This window comes from Nothobranchius furzeri, chromosome 12 (genome assembly GCF_043380555.1).
Source record: "Nothobranchius furzeri strain GRZ-AD chromosome 12, NfurGRZ-RIMD1, whole genome shotgun sequence".
NCBI lineage: Eukaryota > Metazoa > Chordata > Actinopteri > Cyprinodontiformes > Nothobranchiidae > Nothobranchius > Nothobranchius furzeri.
Genome location: NC_091752.1, coordinates 60,777,584 through 60,797,219, shown reverse-complemented (window position 1 = coordinate 60,797,219; position 19,636 = coordinate 60,777,584). Strand labels below are relative to the sequence as shown.

Genomic DNA, 19,636 nt, shown 5'->3' with positions numbered 1-19,636 from the left:
GGTAGGACGCCCAGCTTGCTGTGAGTGAGGATCTGTGGCTGATGAGTGAAAACAAAAGAGAAACATTCGGGACTGAAGCTCCGTCAACACCGGCTGGCGGCGCGGCTGCATTTCTAAATAAAGCATGTCATTTTGGTGGCGCGCGCAGCTGCAACTCACGGTTCTGGGAGAACCACGCATGTCCATCCCATCAACAGCAGGTGGAGCTCACCGCTCCGCCCATCTCACCACCAGAGCGGGAAAAAGCACATCGCCTTGGATTATACAGATGGGATTCTGTGTGTGAAATAACGCCAGTTAAATTGTTACTTAAGTGTTGTTTGTGTGCACGTTGTTCAGTAGCTAATGCTATAATTATTATAATCTGGATTTTTAATTGTATTTTTTGTAAGCCCTATGCACTGTGCGTTTGGGGAGCGCAGGCGCTGGTTTAGCGTGATATTGGAGGTGTGGCGTGAGAGCGTGTGAAGAGGTTCAAATGCGTGTGTCTCACGCTCAGTGCACGAGAGTTGGCAGCCCTGGGTGTTGGTGTCAGGTTTCTTGCTGTTTGGCCTGAGCGGTTACCTGGCTTAACGGAAAATGAACGAGCTTTTGAGGAATATTGGCTCAATCCCGGAGCTCAGGGATGGAATGCATCGCGCTGTAAACTCACAAACTCATATAATTGTCGAGATGAGTCGTAAGCTTGGAAATTTGGCTGAGATTCAGGCTCTGGCACAGAAGGAGGATTTGATCAAGGAGAGCGCTGACGGATCAGCATGGATTGGAATAGATTGATCACGCCATTATTGGACCTGGAGGGGTTGAAGACCAACAGAACTCTAAGGCAGAGGGGAAATTATATCTGTCTGTACCCAAAACAATTCTTGCCATCTGAATCTGGTGCCCTTGAAGCCTGTGAGGCTGAAGTGAAAACTCCCCCCTCAGAAGAAATGTGGAATGCTGCTGTTGCTATGGAAACCCTTTCTCCCTATCCCAGCCTGGGCGGGACTGTGACCAGTGAAGGCCGTGGAACTGTATCTAGGAGTCACTGTGCTCTCTAACCCATTATCTCCCTCCTATGTCCAAACAGAGGTGATGAGCGCTGCTCTTGCGGCTGCACGCCCTGAAGTGAGAAGAGTCCCGACCCTTCCTCCCCACCTAGTGGACACTTATGTTGTGTAATGTCTGAAGTCTGTGTGCACATCTGTCTGAGGTGTTTTTTTTTTTTTTTTGCATAGTAAAGCTGCCCTCTCTGTGGAGGGTAACTCTGAAGTGCCTTTTTTCCCCTCCCCCGTGACTCTATCCTCATATAAACCCTCTTGATCTATAACGGTAGCGCGACTCGTGTTGCGAATGACCACAGTCACCAATTCTTGTCATGTGTCTATGTATGTATGTCTGATCTCACAATTGTGTGTACTGAAACAATTGAATTTCCCTCTGGGATTAATAAAGTATTTTTGAATTGAATTAAACTGAATTTAATTGAATTGAACATCTCCTAACTGGCCTTCCCAAAAAGCTGTGAAGCAACTGCAGCTTGTTGAGAATGCTGCTGCTAGAGTCTTAACAAGAACTAAGAGAACGGAGCACATCACTCCTGCTCTTAGATCTCTACACTGGTTACCAGTAAACTACAGAATCCATTTCAAAGTGCTCCTACTAGTTTATAAATCACTCCATGGCATGGGGCCAGAATACATGTCAGATCTCCTTCAGGTATCTACGCCCATCAGGGCTCTGAGATCCTTAGGAAACAGTCAGCTGGTAGAACCTCGGGTCAGAACCAAACAGGGTGAAGCTGCTTTTAGCTGCTATGCTGCTCACAGATGGAATCAGCTTCCTCATGACCTCAGATGTGCCCCAACTAGAAACTTTTAGATCAAGATTGAAAACCTTCATGTTTTCATCAGCCTTTGAATACATGTTCTTATGCTGCACCTTCTGCACTGTAACTGCTCTCCCTTTAACTTTATTTGTCTCTCCTTAATTTTTAAATTGTATTTTCTGTCAGGTTGATTTCAGCGTTTGCTAATGGAAAGTACGCTGACTTGCCTCTGTGCATGACATAATAAAGACGCCTTGCCTTGTCTATGAAAGAACCGACACGCGGAGGATCGAAGATGCTACTTGCAATTGCACTGAAGAAGGTTTAAACCGATTACCGAAAGAACAGATTCAAACTGATCCATGATAATATTGAGACAAGTAGAGCTGAGTGTGTGTGTTGGATGGTCGTTCTGAATCAGGCTGCCTGAACATAGAGAAGTGTGTGTCCAACAAGGCAGAGATCCACCTCTCGTTTGTTCTTGAGGGCTCGGTCCAGGTCCTGCTGGCTGGTTGTGGAGACAGCTGTGGTCCGATTAGAATGAACCCTCATTTGGAGCTGACGAACCCGCTCCTCTGCTACCAGGGCTGCATGAGGATCAAACACAACAAGACTTCATTCAGTTAGACTATCCTTTACGAGTAAAGCCCACTCAGATACATCATCTGTCTGCCAGTCGGTGAACCACAGCGCTGTACATGCATAGAAAATGTAAAACATCACTGACCCTTTCAATGGCCAAAGATAAAAAAATACACATAAAAACAAATAAAACCAGAAGATAAAAGCTATGAATGTTGGTAAAAAAAAAAAAAAGTTAAAAACTACTGGATACAAATTATTTGAGTAATCCAAACATATGGCTAACGCACGTGCCGAGGTACACAAACAAAAAGCAACATTTGCAGAATGATTCATAAAAAAGTGGAAGCATATTTCTGTCTTTTTCTAACAGGAAACCAGGTTTTTCTCTGAAAAATCATAATTTAAGCACGCTAATCTCTGTAAGATTATCATACAAAACATAATCTGACAAACTATTACTCAGACCCCTTAGTTTTTCAGGGGTATCAGTGGACTCAGTGTTCTCCTTTAATCTTCTCAGGCTGGCTTTGCTGTGACCTCCTGTTGATTCTTACTGACTCCTTTCTCATCATGCTGCTGTTTACCTGTTTTATCTTTCCTGGGACCCCATATTACCGTTTCTTATTCCTTTTCTTTCTTCTTTCTCATTTCTTATGTTTAAATTTTTCTGTTTTCCCCATTTTTAATTACGATATTTTTAATCTTATTTTTGGAATGTTTATTATGTGAAGTGCCTTGAGACGACTCTTGTCGTGATTTGGCGCTTTATAAATAAACTTGAATTGAATTGAATTAATAAATTTTTTGCTCTTGTGAAACACCTCACGATTTTTACTTGTGAGATGTTAAAAAGTCATTTCTCCTTCCTCTTCCATTGCTGCTAGTAGCTGTTTATTTTTACAACATGAGTAGGTTAGATGTTTATTCTAATCTGTTATTGTGGGTTGGGCTGAACTATTTTGGGAAACATTCTATTTGTGATGTCAGTTTCCTTTACAGTTTTCCTTTTTTACAACTGTTTTTCTAAGGAACATGCATTTTATAACACACCACATTATACACTTACTAATATTAATCCTGTTTATAACATATTGTTAACTCAGCCTAATTAGGAATTATCCTGTGGTCCAATTTAGTTACTGCAGCCCATTTTGAACAACAAAATGTCACTTTCTCAATGCTGTTGTGTGAGTATCATGGGTGTTGTCGGTTGCAGATCACCACAATATTCCACATGACGAGTGAAGACCAGTCATAGACAATCAGTTAAGTAGAATGTCAAATCTTGGTGTTAGCACTCTTGGGTGTTTTATAGTAGGGAGCTCTTGCTACACTCATTATGGTAATGTGTCTCCAGCTTTAGCGGAAATGTAGTTGTTTTCCATCTTGCTGTTATAGTTCTGAACGTCTCATTAAAGCAGGGTTAGGCAATCCTGGTCCTGGAGTACCACAATCCAGCAGGTTTTTCCCTGATTTTATTCTGAAGAAGAAGAAGAAAAGATATTTTCCATTGTGCCTCTCAAGATAAAAATCACGAGGCATTTCACAAAAAACAAAAAATATTAAAATATAAAAAAGAATTTAGAAAATTGTAAAAAATATTTAAAATGAGCAAAAAATAGACAATTGTGATTAAAAATGTAAAGAAAGAGAGAGAGAGAGAACAGGAAAGAGGGAAATCAGTGGATCCTGAGGAAGGTGGAATAGGTAGGGAGAACAGAACAAGGAGAGGGTGATGAAGGTCATACAAAAGCCAGCCTGAACAAGCGAGTCTTCAGCTACTTTTTAAAGGAGACCACTGAGTCCACTGATCTCAGGCTCAGGGAACCTGAGGGGTTCCCTCTCTCCTCAGGGGGAGAGAGTTCCAGAGTCTGGGGGCCACAGCAGCAAATGTCTTTAGCCTGGTGCTGCACAACCAGTAGGCTTTGATCACTGGACCTCAGGGACCTGCTGGGGGTGTAGGGACTAAGAAGATCACCAATGTAAGATGGTGCTTGTCCATGTGAGGCCCTATAGACCAGAACCAGGATCTTGAAATGAACCCTGAAGTTGACTGGCAGCCAGTGAAGCTGGAGGAGAAGCGGGGTGATGTGGGTGTGTTTGGAGGACTTGTCAGAAGCCGAGCACAGGCATTCTGAACCACCTGTAGACGGTGTAAAGGGTTCATTTACATTTATTTAAGAAACTATAAGACATGAGATTCCAAAAACACCTTTCCCTGTGGTGAGTTCATGAATGTTAGAGGAGTCAGATCATGGTATTTTAAATCTCTGAGAGCAAAGGCAAGCACAATATACAATAAACAATTACCATTGGTGATTTCATTTTTTTATATTTTAGTTTAGATTTTTTTCAGCAAAATATTTTGTGTCTATATAGATCTTTGAATTTGGTCGTTTCCAAGCAGCATTCCAAGCTGCTTCACACTTGGCTGTGAACCTACCCAGCAAGAGCTGAAGGTCAGAGCTGGATGAAGCTAGGAGGACCACATCATCTACAAAATGCAAAGACAAGATTCTCCTGCCACCAATCTCGACACACCACGGCTGCACCTAGAAATTCTGTCCATAAAGGTAATAAACAGAACCGGTGACAAAGGGCAGCCCTGGCAGAACCCAACCCTCACCGGGAACAGGTCCGAATTACTACCAGCTATGTGGACCTAACTCACGCTCCTCTGGTAAAGGGACTGAATGGCCCTTAACAGAAAGCCACCCACCCCATACTCCTGGAGCGTCCCCCACAGACAGCCCCTGGGGACACGGTCATAAGCCTTGTCCAAATCCACAAAACACATGTGGATTGGTTGGGCAAACTCCCATGCCCCCTCCATCACCCTTGCAAGGGTATAGAGCTGGTCCACAGTTCCACGGCCAGGACGAAAACCACATTGCTCCTCCTCAATCTGAGATTCAACTATCGATCGGACCCTCCTCTCCAGTACCTTGGAGTAGACCCTTCCAGGGAGGCTGAGGAGTGTGATCCCCCTATAGTTGGAAAATACCCTCAGGTCACCCTTCTTAAAGATGGGGACCACAACCCCGGTCTGCCACTCCACGGGAACTGCCCCGATGACCACGCAATGTTGCAGAGACGTGTCAACCTTGACAGCCCTATAACATCCATAGCCTTGAGATACCCAGGACAAACCTCATCTGCCCCGGGGGCTCCACCACTGTGTGGTTGTTTGACTACCTCAGCAACTTCTGCCCCGAGATTGGACAGTCCATCCCCAGGTCTCCCGGCTCTGGTTCCTCCTAGGAATGCGCATAGGTGGGATTGAGGAGCTCCTCAAAGTATTCCTTCAACTGTCCGACTATTGCCTCAGTTGACATCAGCAGCTCCCCATCCCCACTGTAAACAGTGTAAGCGAGTTGCTGCCTTCTTCTCCTGAGGCGCCGGACAGTTTGCCAGAACCTCTTTGGAGCCGATCGATAGTCTCTCTCCATGGACTCACCAAACTCCTCCCACGCCCGAGATTTTGCCTCGGCAACTGCCACTGCTGCACCCCGCTTGGCTATCCGGTACCTGTCTGCTGCCTCCGGAGACCCACAGACAAACCACGCCCTGTAGGCCTCCTTCTTCAGCCTGACGGCTCCCCGAACCTCTGGTGTCCACCAGCGGGTATGGGGGTTGCCACCACGACTGGCACCGGCCACCTTGCGACCACAGCTAGCAACAGCCGCCTAAACAATCGCAGAGTGGAACAAGGCCCACTCGGAGTCAATGTCCCCACTGCTCTCGGGACGCGGTCAAAGCTCTGCCGGAGGTGGGAGTTGAAGACCGTCTTGACAGGTTCTTCTGCCAGGCGTTCCCAGCAGACCCTCACTATGCGTTTGGGTCTGCCAGGTCTACGCAGCATCTTCCCCTGCCATCTGATCCAACTCACCACCAGGTGGTGATGAGTTGACAGCTCCGCTCCTCTCTTCACTCGGGTGTCCAAAACATTCGGCCGCAGGTCAGATGATACGACTACAAAATCTATCATCGACCTGCGACCTAGGCTGCCCTGGTATCAAGTGTACCAAAGGGCATCCTTATGTTCGAACATGGTGTTTGTTATGGCTTGCACAGAAGTCCAATAATGAAACACCACTCGATTTCAGATCAGGCAGGCTGTTCCTCCCAATCACACTCCTCCAGGTCAAGCTGTCATTGCCCACGTGAGCATTGAAGTCCCCCAGCAGGACAATGGAGTCCCCTGATGGAGCACTATCTAGCACTCGTCCCAGGGACTCCAAAAAGGGTGGGTACTCTGAACTGATATTTGGCCCATAAGTGCAAACAACAGTCAGGACCCGTTCCCCGACCCGAAGGCGCAGGGAAGCTACCCTCTCGTCCCCCGGGGTAAACCCCAACACAGAGACAGAGAGTCTTGGGGCTAGCAAAAAGCCAGTTTTGAAAAGTTTTGAATTTGCACCGTTTTCCTGACATCACTCACTACTGCCTATAAAGGACACAAAGACATATTTTGAAAGATTGTTACTGTTTATATTGACTGTTTATTCAATAAATTAGGCCTGCTTTTAAAACCTTAGCTCTGTCATATCTTTCATATTCTATGTATTATACTTACTGTACACACCACATTACACTTTACTGCTTATTTCACATAGTTGGATGTTAAACTGCATTTTGTTGTTCCAGTATTGGTCATTTTAGGTTAGTCCAGTCATCCAGAAACAAGATTCAGGATAGATGACTAGGCTAATATCTCCCGCTAACACCACAGACATATTGAACCTGAAAATTATTATTTTTCTACCTCAGAGATAAGTACTTGTAGTTGTTCGCTACCATTTTAGTCTGGACTGTACGTAGCATTACTATGATAAATATATAGTTACCACTTAAAATCATTCCAATTATTAATTTAGCCGTGTTGAATTCAATTTAATTACGTTAACAACTTTGTTCAAATGACCATGCCAGTCTTCAGTTGTCACTGCCTCCTGGCTGCGGTCTGTGTAGCTAGCTAAAAACAGTATGAACAGCTGAGGCTCTGTCCTCTGAGCACATACTAAGCATTTTTGACAGAATCAAATTCATGACATTTTTCTCATTCACATATTTTTGTTTCTGCTGTCGGACAATAGAACTAGTATGAATTACTGAGTGGAGCGCGGGTCCGGTAGACTACCTGCTATCCGTTGCTATCCCGAAGCTCTCGTCATGTTCGCTCGTCTCAACGCATGAGTGAAAAAAACAAAAGCTCTCCGCTGCCCCTTTGTCACTCAACAGAGAAAAGGAGAAAAACTTCTCACTCTATAAACTGGGATAAAGCAATACTCATGAACAGAGTCGCTACTTTTGGCCCTTCTTTGGAGAAATAAATCTAGGGGTGAAAAATCTGTAAATCTAGCAAAAAAGACAGTTGGAAAAACAGAAGTGGAACTGGAATTGAAGGGGAATATGCAATCTGATTGGTTGGAAGCATCATGTGCGGTGCTGTGCCAGCTAGATGCAGAAATGAAAGGAGAAGCGCTACAGCCCAATACTGCCCAAAATGTTTGTTTATCCACAACGAGGGAAAATTATTTTCCAGGTCAACTAACAAATTTCCAGGACATTTTGCAATTCCCCCCATTTTCCATGTGTTTTAAATGACTGGAAAATTGGACTATCATTTTCCAGGTTTTCCAGGACGCGTGGGAACCCTGTTTAAAGCAGTCATCTGTGACATGAAGGTCACATTCTCAACTGCAACATGAAATCAATCACTCTATGTCTACAACATGGAGAGTGTGGGCGTTAGTGACCTACTTCCAATGTAGGTGGGTTTCAGATCGGATACTAGATTCAGGGGGAGGAGAAATTCCTGATGACGCACTTGGGCTACTTTCTTCTGTTTGCAATCCTGAAATTGAATTCAAAAAGTTTTAAGCTGAGACAGGAAAATGCATGACTGCAGCCAAAAAAGGGTTTTAGGGTGTTCCTCATGAGGAAATCACATGGAAAGAAATCTCCAAAAAGTCGATGAAACCTTTAAGTGACAATGGGACAAAGGTCTAACGTTTTGAAAGCGGTTACTTTTAATAAATTGTCAATAAAATATAAAAGGTATTATATATAATATTATTGAACTTCTTTATGTGGTTTCCATTATGAGGGGGTATGGGTTAGAAAACATTTCTTTGTTGCGTCTGCTGCTTGCATGTGCTAAATAAATGAGAACTTTATTCTTTGATTTCCAACTTTGACTTCCAGCTGTTTCACTTTCTGCGAAAGTGCCCCCTGGTGGGTGAAGAAAAATCTACAGTAAAGCTGCGCCTCATTATAAGCCGCATGGTTCAACCCTCCCACTGTCCTAATGGGTGTGACCCCGTGAGGAAAGTTGACCATTGAGCAGGGTATATGGGTCCATGTGGCAGGGGTGAGGAGTGAGCACCACCTCACCCCTGCCACGTGGACCTCAAGGGATGAACCATCAATCCTGCTCAATGGTCAACTTTCCTCGCGGGGTCACCCATAAAGACAGTGGGAGGGTCAAAGAGTGGGAAGAAGTAGCGGCTTATAGTCCAGAAAATGCATTATGCACTCCTGAAAATGAGAAAAATTCATGGTTGTATACTATTGGAGTTAATACTGAACTATCCTGACATTTGAAATGTTTTATAATCTAATGCTCTCTGCTGAGTGAGAAACTATTACATTTTTAAATTTATGAATAGGGTTAATCAGTGAACAATAGATTATTGCACGTAGTGAGGTAGGGTGAAAGCACCACAAAAATAAACAATCAGTGATGAACAAGTCTGCTTCTAGACCTGCAGAAGGAGAAAAAAAGAAAAGGGACACAACAATACAACAGGAGCAAGCTATCACTGCGTCAACCTGATGAGGAAATATAAAATCAACATTGTTTTACTGAACAATCACACGATAATAAATCACAGTGCATTTAGTGCCAACCACAGCCTTAAGACATGTGTTGAACGTGCCCAAGTCCATACTTTTGAGAGCACCATGTGAGCACCTGTGTGTGTACACACACTTGTATATGTAAGGTTTCTCTATAGGAGCGTCCAATAGAGAGTGTGAGGGGCCACAGATCTGCCCCCAAAGATATGTATGAGATGGAAGGAGCTCCAAGTCTCAGAGATCTAGGAGCTGCCCCAGAGCACAGGGACCCCAGGGAGACTGTAACCAGAAAAGCCCGTGCCCCCTCGAGAGGCGCAGAGGATCACCACGAGGGGCCACAACCAGTAGCCGGCAGAGTCCCAGGGGATATCAGCGGCAAGCCCACAGGCCCGCCCGCCGCCCCCCTCCCCCTAAACGGCCGAGCCCGGGACCCAGCGACTTGGGACCCAGGGGCGACCAGCCCCGCCGGGGACCCAACAGAGCCCAGGGACTCAGATTCCACCAGGCAGCCACTGGGATTAATCAGGCAGATGCCAAAAATCTTAAAACCCCTGACCCGAGGGCCGCAAACAATCAGGCAGACCAAGGCACCACACTCCACACCAGGTGTGGCAGGGGGAGGGGAGACGAAGATGTATAGCAGCAAAAGAAGTCCCAGGAGAGGGGAGGAGTCAAAGGCCCCACCTGACAAATACAGTCATACACTCCCTCCCTCATGCTCACACATACACATACAACCTAAGACTCACAAAAATGCATGCCAGACACCCACTCATGCTCCCCACACACACCCTATTCACTCTGGTCCCGGTACTGCTGCACAAAGGGTTCAACCATTACTGGTTCCCAGAGTTCGCCCCTTTCTGCTGGGGTGCTGATGAGCAGGCCCCCCCACCCCATGTTGAGTAAAGCGAACTTTTTTTTTTGCTAAGCACACCCCCTGCCTCGCAGAGCTCTGTACAGAAGGAAACTGAATGCCGACCAGAACTAACCAAGAGCGTTAGACTACCGCTTACTTGCTTCAAATTTAAGGAATACCTCGGCTGATGCAGAGTTGATGAACTTTTCACAGACAAGTCTCTAAAATGTAAATATATAAGAACACAACATGAAATGAGAATAAAAGTCGTAAAACAACGTGTTTTATCTCTGTTTGTCAGCTACAGAAGCATATTTATAATTAGAAACATGAAGTTGCATCTTTAAAAAAACAAAGCCACAGACTTTTTGTGTAATATGCTTGTCAGCCACTAGTTGGTGCCATTGGATAAGAGAAATACTCCAGAAAGAAGCTGTAATATGAGGTTTTAAGAGCTTTTTTCTTGGTTCGAGTCTGACGAAGCCCCCATCTCCACTTGCGTTCTCGGTTGTGTGTGCGGTATTCAGGAGCTCACGAGCGCTGAGTTATTATACTCAACCAGCCTGATGTTTATTAAGTTGGATTCTTATGATTAATGTCTTGGTTTTAAAAATAAATCTAATAAAATTAGAAGAAAAAATAAGGATTGTGGTTAAAAAAAAATACAAGAAAAGGGAAAGAGAAAATGAAGTGTGAAATCAGTGGATCCTGGAAAAGGCGGAATGGTAGAAACTGTAATGGCTGACTGTGAGGACCCGAATAGAACACCGTACACAATGAAAAACGCTTAAGATTTTTATTAAAATTATTAAGTAGTGGAGGCAGGGATGTAAGAGCTGGTGGCTCAGGGATATTACCCAATGGTTGATCCGAATGAATGTGCAAGAGGATGGTCAGTGGACAGGCCAGGGTCAGAACCAGAAAGACAATGAACAGAGTAATCCAAAATGGGGCAGGCTGAAGCAGGAGTCAGGAGACAGGTCCAGGGCACAAGATCCAGGAATCAGAGGTGGGCAAAGGTATCCAGATGGGGCCAGGCAAGAGGGAAATCCAAGGAGCAAAAACGTGATCAGGAACAAGGAGGGAAATCCAAGGAGCAAAAACGTGATCAGGAACAAGGGGTCAGGCTTGAGAGGAATGCTGGCTATTTACTCACACGAGGCTTTCAATAATCTGGCAGGGAGTTGGTGGTTGGCTTGGGAATATATAGTAGGTGAAACAGGTGAGTAGCATGAGCTTGATTACTGGGAGCAGGTGTGGCAGATGAGTCTAAGGAGAGCAGGCTGTGGTTGCCATGGAGACGAGGGCGGACGGCGCTGGATCATGACAGAAAAAGCAGAATAAGGAGAGAGTGATGAAGGTCACGCCAAAACCAGCCTGAACAGGTGAGTCTCCAGCTACTTTTTAAAGGAGACCACTGAGTCCACTGATCTCAGGCTCAGGGGGAGAGAGTTCCAGAGTCTGGGGGCCACAGCAGCAAATGATCTGTCACCTTTGGTCTTTAGCCTGACGCTGCACAACCAGTAGGCTTTGGTCACTGGACCTCAGGGACCTGCTGGGGGTGTAGGGACCGAGAAGATCACCAATGTATGATGGTGCTTGTCCACATAAGGCCTAAAGACCAGAACCCCCTCAAAGGGCGGCACCGGACGCCCAATGCAGGCCAAGACGAGCTCTGGAGGGCCTGCGTCTGGGTAACAGGAGTTGACAGACTCTGGGGGGCCCCCATCTGGGGCAAAGGAGGTGGCTGTTTATGGGAGCCCCTGAGGACCTGATCCCTGAAAGCAGAATGATGGGCCAGCCTGGGCCGATGGGGGCTGGATAGCAGAAGGTTGGACAGGCCGGGAATTGGAACTCCAGAGGAGGTGGGAACGACTCGTCCGGTGGCTGGTGCTCTTGGACAGGCTGGGGCGGAGCCTCTTGGACAAGCTGGGCTGGGGCGGAGCTTGTCCAGCTTAGGTTGCAGGTGAGCAAGGTCCACTGGGCGGCCTGCAAGTTCAATCCTGCTGTCTGGAGTCAACTGGGGTGCTGACTGGACTGCTAGGGTGAAACTGGAGCTCCAAACCAGAGTGCAGTGCAGGGGCCTCTAAGATAGGCGGCACAACTCTGGTTTTTTGGCGCCGTCGTCTGGTCCCCCTTGTAGCCCCCAGGGACTGGGAGGAAGCTTCAGGAGGGGTGTCACCTGGCCGACTGCGTCGATCACACAATGACATAACAGCCCCCTTTGGAACCTGACCCACCAGTGAACTGGAGGTGCCATCAGGAGGGGCTGTGGTCTGCCCACGGCGCTGTTCGGGGACTGGAGGTGAGGGTGGAGCTTGGACTCTCTCCCCCAATGCTGTGGGAGCACACTGCCAGCCTGGTGCCCTCAAAGCGGGAGTTGTCCTGCAGCTCATCCCAACCCAACCTCCCATCCGGACCCGGGAGGGCAGGATGGACCACTGAAGCTGAAGCTCGGCGGCAAGGACGTCTGTGGCGAGATGGTGGAGGAGGAGTCCAGCTGACAGCTTGGGGTGAGTCATTGCAGCAGGTACTGCCAGGGATGAACTTCACGGCTGGATCCTTTAGTGGGTCTGTTCATTCTCTTACGGTGCTGCTGAGGTGAAGATCCACATGCAGGTGAATGAGACAGGCAGGCTGGTGAAGATGTTTAAGAGTTTTAATGAAGAGCACGCTGACAAGGAAACAATGAACAGATATGACACACAGGACTGAGAGGGCTTAAATACATGAGGAGCTGGGATCTTGAGTGATTGGGAGTGTAAGGTTATGAAGTTCATTGTTTTCAACTACATACAGCTGCCCCCTGGGCACAATAACACCGTGTAGAAAAACCAAGGTCGGGTGTTCCTCAGACTGTTTACATTCCAGGAGAAGAGTCCGAAGGAGAAGAAGAAGCTTTACTTAATCAAAGTACTTTATGTGTGATTAAAATTATTAAGCAAAACAGATGTTGATCAACAATAATCAAGTGAATGATCTGTGAAATAAATATGTCATGAATTATGTTTAATGAAACCAGGACTATTGCACAGACAGACTGATCCTCATCTCCATAGAAACGCATGACACATTGTTCCAACCAATCAGAGCTTTCGGCTGCCGCAGGAGAATCTGGGGTTGACTTCAAGTGTCCAATCCACTTTACTCCAACTTATCAACAATTCAGAGATATAAAACAAGGCAACGCCATTTTAAGTCAGTTCCATCTTGACTTCAGTTCTATTCACCATCATCCTAAAGAAAAGCGCAGCCTGTCCAGATGTGTTTTCTTCTTTAAACTAAGAACTGTGAAACGGGAGATTTTCGTCGTTTAACAACCAGACGACGTCCTTTCAAAATAAGAGCACCTGCTGACGCCGCTGAACGGTACCGGGGTCGACCCTCCAGACGGGCTTTGAAACGTGATCGCTGCATCGACAGCTCCATCGTACATCCGAGGTCGCCAGACCTGGCATTTCCTGATCTACCTGGGAGACCCCCACTGGGTACGTACACGGCAAAATAGCGGCTCATGTCATCACTTTATAAGCCTCGTGATATCTAGTCATAACAAAGACGACCAGATTCGATTACGTCATCCTAGAGAATCTGAACCAGACACACACACACACACACACACGCACCAACACAACATCCGAATCCATTCTCATCCATCACAGAGTAGTCCTGGTAGATTGTTTAGAATTTATAATTCAGAAATTAAAGATTCTCAAACGATCCCATCTCTCTCTTTTCTTGTCTCAAAGTCAATACAGAGTGTTTAATTAAACTCCCTGATGATAAAAACAGCCTATTCTTCTGTTTATAAAAGTGAACTACTAACAGTGTATTAAAATACAACTTTAGATAGTTACATCACTTTGTTTCCGTTACAGGAGATGAGAGGCAGGTGGGAGCAATTAACATGGACACAGGACAGAAACTGGGAGACAAGACAGACCGTGACACTGACCTCCCATTTTTATATAAAGTCCTTGAGAAAATAGGACTTTACAAATTATATTCTCATGGCCTAACATGAGAATTTTGTGTATGTTCTAGTCTTCAATCAATCAATCAATCAATCAATCAATCAATCAGAATGTATTTGTAAGGAGCTTTTCAAGCAAAAATGCAACTCAAAGTATTTTACAGAATTAAAATGACCCCAAATTCCCATAACATCAAAGCATTAACAGTCACACATACACACACACACACCCAACAACATCAGAAAAATTATATTTGGCTGAGTTCAGAAGAGCCAATTAAGGTAAGGCAAGGAAACCCAACAGAGGAGCCATCTGCCCTGGCAGGATCAGGTATACCACAGCAACCAAGTCAGGGTGCCCAGAGGAGGGAGGGCACAGACTCCCACCACCACCTGTAGAGCGTCCAGGCAGAAACAGTCGACCACCGCCCCTGGGGCAGAGGGCCCCCCCACAGAGAAAACACTGGATTAAAATGAGTAAAAATATAACAATAAAAGAGCTAATATAAATGATAAAAGTAAGAAAAGAATTAAAAAATAAAAAGAGAGTAATATAATAATATAATTAATTATGAAACAACGCTAAAATACCATGTAAAACATTCAAAGCAAGTCATAAAACTATAATAAATAATTAGTTAAAAGCTAACCTAAATAGGTGGGTCTTGAGCCTGGTCTTAAAAATGTGAACATACTCTGCGGCCCGTAATACTGGGAGGACGCCTCGCCATGAGTGTGTGTCCTGACTAGGGTTGGGCATGGTTTGATTTTGAATGATTCCGATTCCAATTCCTTGTTTCGATTCTGGTTCCTATCGATTCCCGATTCCGATTCTTTCAAGACATGACATGTTTTACATGAGCTAGCTTACCACTGGTCCTACTTGAAATAATCTTAACTCCAACATGAATTTAAATTCTATGAGCAACAACACCACCTTCATTTAGACAAAAACATGTTTTGGAGAAAAAAAAAGAAAAAGACTTGCAGCACAACCAGTGTGTTTGTTTCTGACCACAACCAAAGTCTGGAAGAAGCCTCTGGGATGAGAGGCTAAATGTCTCCAACATATCCAGGAACGTCCAGCTGTTTTCAGCTAAAACTCTCAGGATGATCATGTCCAGGATGACTGAGAACTACACCTCCATGCTGCAGCAGCATTCAGTCAGAACAGAAAGTGAAACTTAAATGTAGCTGCTGTCAGTAACAATCTAACAGATTTTAAACATTAAAACTCAACAGAAATAGTTCAGAAAGGAAATTAAAATGTTCACAGCGTTGTGTGATTTATTATTATTATTATTATTATTATTATTATTATTGTGGCAGAAGCTGGTGTGGTCCACCACAGAGAAGCTGCTCTAGCATGATGACTTTAATTATTCTACAGGCTATTGTTCAGTCTTCTGACACTCACACACACACACACACACACACACACACACACACACACACACACACACACACACACACACACACACACACACATACACACACACACGAGTGTTGGTGAGCGGCTGCGTCTGACTGCTGACGCTCCGTGTGTGTTTTTATTTCTGCAGTGAGACAAACTCACCTCACACCGTCCAGAGTTTGTTCTTTAAAGCTTCTATTAAATCCACCGTGTTGACGTATTTAACAAGTTTCTACGCTGCAGGAGTTGAAGTTTACATTACGGAGTAAAAGTTCGGCAGACACATTTGTTTATATCCGGGTGGGGGGAGGGGGGGCTCGGTGCTGCACACAGACAGCTGGTGTGATAAGCTCTGAAAAGAGTTGATCACAATTTGCAGATCATGTTTATTTTTCACGGAGATCGGCCGCGGATTCCTCTTCCGTCGGCATTCTAGGAATCAAAATTAGGAATCGAAAAAAAAAACTTTGAACGACTCCGGGAAAAACTAACAGTTGGAACCGGTTCCAATCGATGCTCGATGCTTGATGCCCAACCCTAGCCCTGACTTTAGGGATAACCAGGAGATGCCTGCCAGAGGAGTGCAGATGCTGTGAGGGTTCATATGATAAAAGCAATTGTGAGAGATAAGAAGCGCCAAGACCATTAAGACACTTAAAAACCATTAAAAGAACCTTAAAATTGATCCTGAAACATACAGGGAGCCAATGCAATGTGACTGTGTCGGTGACTGAGCGAGGATCCTCTGGAGGTTTCTTCCTGTTAAAATGGAGTTTTCCTCTCCACTGTCGCTGCATGCTTGCTTAGTATGAGGATTGCTGTAAAGACTCTGACACTAGTCAGTGACTATATGCAACCTGCTGGGTTCCTTATATAGGACACCTTTTACTGAATGGCTTAATGACCTGGGGTCTCGTTTATCAAACATTGCGTAGAATCCGTACTAAAACCGTACTTAAGCTCAGCAAAAAAAAGTGCTTTCGCCAAGTAGGTTTGTGATCTATCCAACATGGAGTACGCGCAGCTGCACGCAGTCTCCGCCTCATAAATCAGAAACTATCTAGAATGTTTCTCAGCTGCATTTTAGTCACATCCCGCCCTCACCACGCCCACTTACTGCCATAAAGAGTCAATGCAAAGTGCCTCGTGGATCTCATGCATACAGGTGCTGGCCAGTAAATTAGAATATCATCAAAAGGTTGAAAATATTTCAGTAATTCCATTCAAAACGTGAAACTTGTACATTATATTCATGCAATGCACACAGACCAATGTATTTCCAATGTTCATTACATTTAAATTTGATATTCATAAGTGACAACTAATGAAAACTCCAAATTTGGTATCTCAAAAAATTAGAATATTCTGAAAAGGCTGAATATAGAAGACACCTGCTGCCACTCTAATCAGCTGATTTACTCAAAACACCTGCAAAGGCCTTTAAAAGGTCCCTCAGTCTTGTTTTGAAGGCACCACAATCATGGGGAAGACTTCTGACTTAACAGCTGTCCAAAAGACAATCATTGACACCTTGCACAAGGAGGGCAAGACACAAAATGTGATTGCTAAAGAAGCTGGCTGTTCGCAGAGCTCTGTGTCCAAGCACATTAACAGACAGGCGAAGGGACGGAAAAAATGTGGTAGAAAAAAGTGTACAAGCTCTAGGGATAACCGCACCCTGCAGAGAATTGTGACGACAAACCCATTCAAAAATGTGGGGGAGATCCACAAAGAGTGGACTGCAGCTGGAGTCAGCGCTTCAAGAACCACCACGAGGAGACTCATGAAAGACATGGGATTCAGGTGTCGCATTCCGTGTGTCAAGCCACTCTTGAACAAGAAACAGCGCAAGAAGCGTCTCGCCTGGGCCAAGGACAAAAAGGACTGGATTGATGCTGAGTGGTCCAAAGTTATGTTTTCTGATGAAAGCAAGTTCTGCATTTCCTTTGGAAATCAAGGACCCAGAGTCTGGAGGAAGAGCGGAGAAGCACAGAATCCACGTTGCATGAGGTCCAGTGTAAAGTTTCCACCGTCAGTGATGGTGTGGGGTGCCATGTCATCTGCCGGTGTTGGCCCACTCTGTTTCCTGAGGTCCAGGGTCAATGCAGCCGTCTACCAGGAAGTTTTAGAGCACTTCATGCTTCCTGCTGCTGACCAACTTTATGGGGATGCAGACTTCACCTTTCAACAGGACTTGGCACCTGCACACAGTGCCAAAACCACCAGCACCTGGTTCAAGGACCATGGTATCCCTGTCCTTGATTGGCCAGCAAACTCGCCTGACCTTAACCCCATAGAAAATCTATGGGGTATTGTGAAGCGGAGGATGCAATACGCTAGACCCAACAATGCAGAGGAGCTGAAGACGACTATCAGAGCAACCTGGGCTCTCATAACACCTGAGCAGTGCCACAGACTGATCGAGTCCATGCCACGCCGCATTACTGCAGTTATTGAGGCAAAAGGAGCCCCGACTAAGTATTGAGTGCTATACATGCACATTCTTTTCATGTTCATTCTTTTCAGTTGGCCAACATTAGAGAAACAAACATTTTTTCATTGGCCTTTAGAATATTCTAATTTTCTGAGATACCAGATTTGATGTTTTCATTGGTTGTCACCTATAAATATCAAAATTAAACGTAATAAACATCGGAAATACATTGGTCTGTGTGCATTGCATGAATATAATGTACAAGTTTCACGTTTTGAATGGAATTACTGAAATATTTTCAACCTTTTGATGATATTCTAATTTACTGGCCAGCACCTGTATACATAAGCTGGCTGTTGCAGCGCTCCACCAATGACATGGCGACTGTAGATCAAGGCAGATCAAGGAGGCACAATTTCACAGGAGCAGAAATTGAGGTACCTGTGGGTGAAGTGGAGAAATGAAAGGAAGTAATTTTGCAAAACAAATAAGAGAAAATCCACGGAGTGGCACAGCGTTGCTGAAGCCGTCAATGTTGTGAATTCTTCAGAGAGATCTGAGGCGGATAAAAAATTGTCCAATTGGGATTCGATCCCCAGTCTCCCGGGTGAAAGTCACGCACGCTAACCAGTCAACCAAACGGAGATCTCCCTTGTCCATGTAGCCAGGGCACGTGATCAATCGGGTCACAGTGACAGGACACACACACTGTCACAGACGCATGACATTCTGTCCCCCTGCTGATATTCTGCATTCCGTATTCTGCAATTCAGGCCGTGTGTGTGGGCGCGCGTGCGCACGTGTGTGTGTGTGTGTGTGTGTGTGTGCGCGCGCACGCGTGTGTGTGTGACTGTGCGTGCATGTGTGTGTGTGTGCACGCGCGTGTGTGTGCATGTGGGGGGTCTTGTTCTGTGTGAAAACGAAGCAGTACAAGTGATAATGCTGCAGAATTTCATAGGTGTGTCCTTCTCAGCAGCAGCACTGCAGGTGCTCTCCGTGTCCAAAATGTGTGTAAGCCAGGTCCTTAGTCAACTTAATGTTGCGAAAATTTTTCCGCTAAGTTTCTTTCATAAATCCCAAAGTTTGCATGGAAAGTAGCTTACACAGTTTTCCAACCCCGTTTTGTGTGTAAGCAAGCCTGATAAATGAGGCCCCTGACCTGTGTTGGAATGTTTAATGTGTGAAGGTCCTTGAGACGACTCTGGTTGTGATTTGGCGCTTCATAAATAAACTTGAATTGAAAATACCATCTCATTTTCAAGCGGGTCTTCTAGCTATTATGTCTGAAGGGGACCCCCCCCCCCCACCCCCACCCCCCCCACCCCACTTCTTAAGATGACGCATTTGGTCGTTGGTCCATGTTATCAGATGATACAGATAAAAATATACTTGGAACGACAGATTCATAGATATCCGGAACACATATCCAATCTGCCTAATTAATGTTACTAAGGGTTTTTTAAGGATTTGAGTTTGTCTCAGATCAGTGCAGTTGTTGGATATCCATATATAACATTTCTACTACTAACTAAATTCCTGTTGGTATCTGCATTTTCAGTAATACTATTTGTACTGGGATAAATTATTACCTTGTAAAATATATATTACAAAGAGGCGTGGTTGTTACTAAATGTTAAAATTGTTCATTAAATTCAAATGTAGTCCAAAGTCAGCTGCTGGTGTTCTTATCATCAACAAGA

The 19,636-nt window shown here is 45.1% G+C and overlaps 1 protein-coding gene across 9 annotated transcripts in view; it reads right to left on the bottom strand.

The window, feature by feature from the left end:
• rims1a (regulating synaptic membrane exocytosis 1a) overlaps positions 1 to 19,636 on the bottom strand; it is a 241,813-nt gene that overhangs the window by 32,593 nt on the left and 189,584 nt on the right. For all 9 annotated transcript variants that reach the window (XM_070542783.1, XM_070542782.1, XM_070542781.1 and 6 more), the window contains one exon: positions 2,279 to 2,397. In XM_070542783.1, coding sequence (XP_070398884.1) covers positions 2,279 to 2,397 — 119 coding nt within the window. The remainder of the gene's footprint in view (positions 1 to 2,278; positions 2,398 to 19,636) is intronic.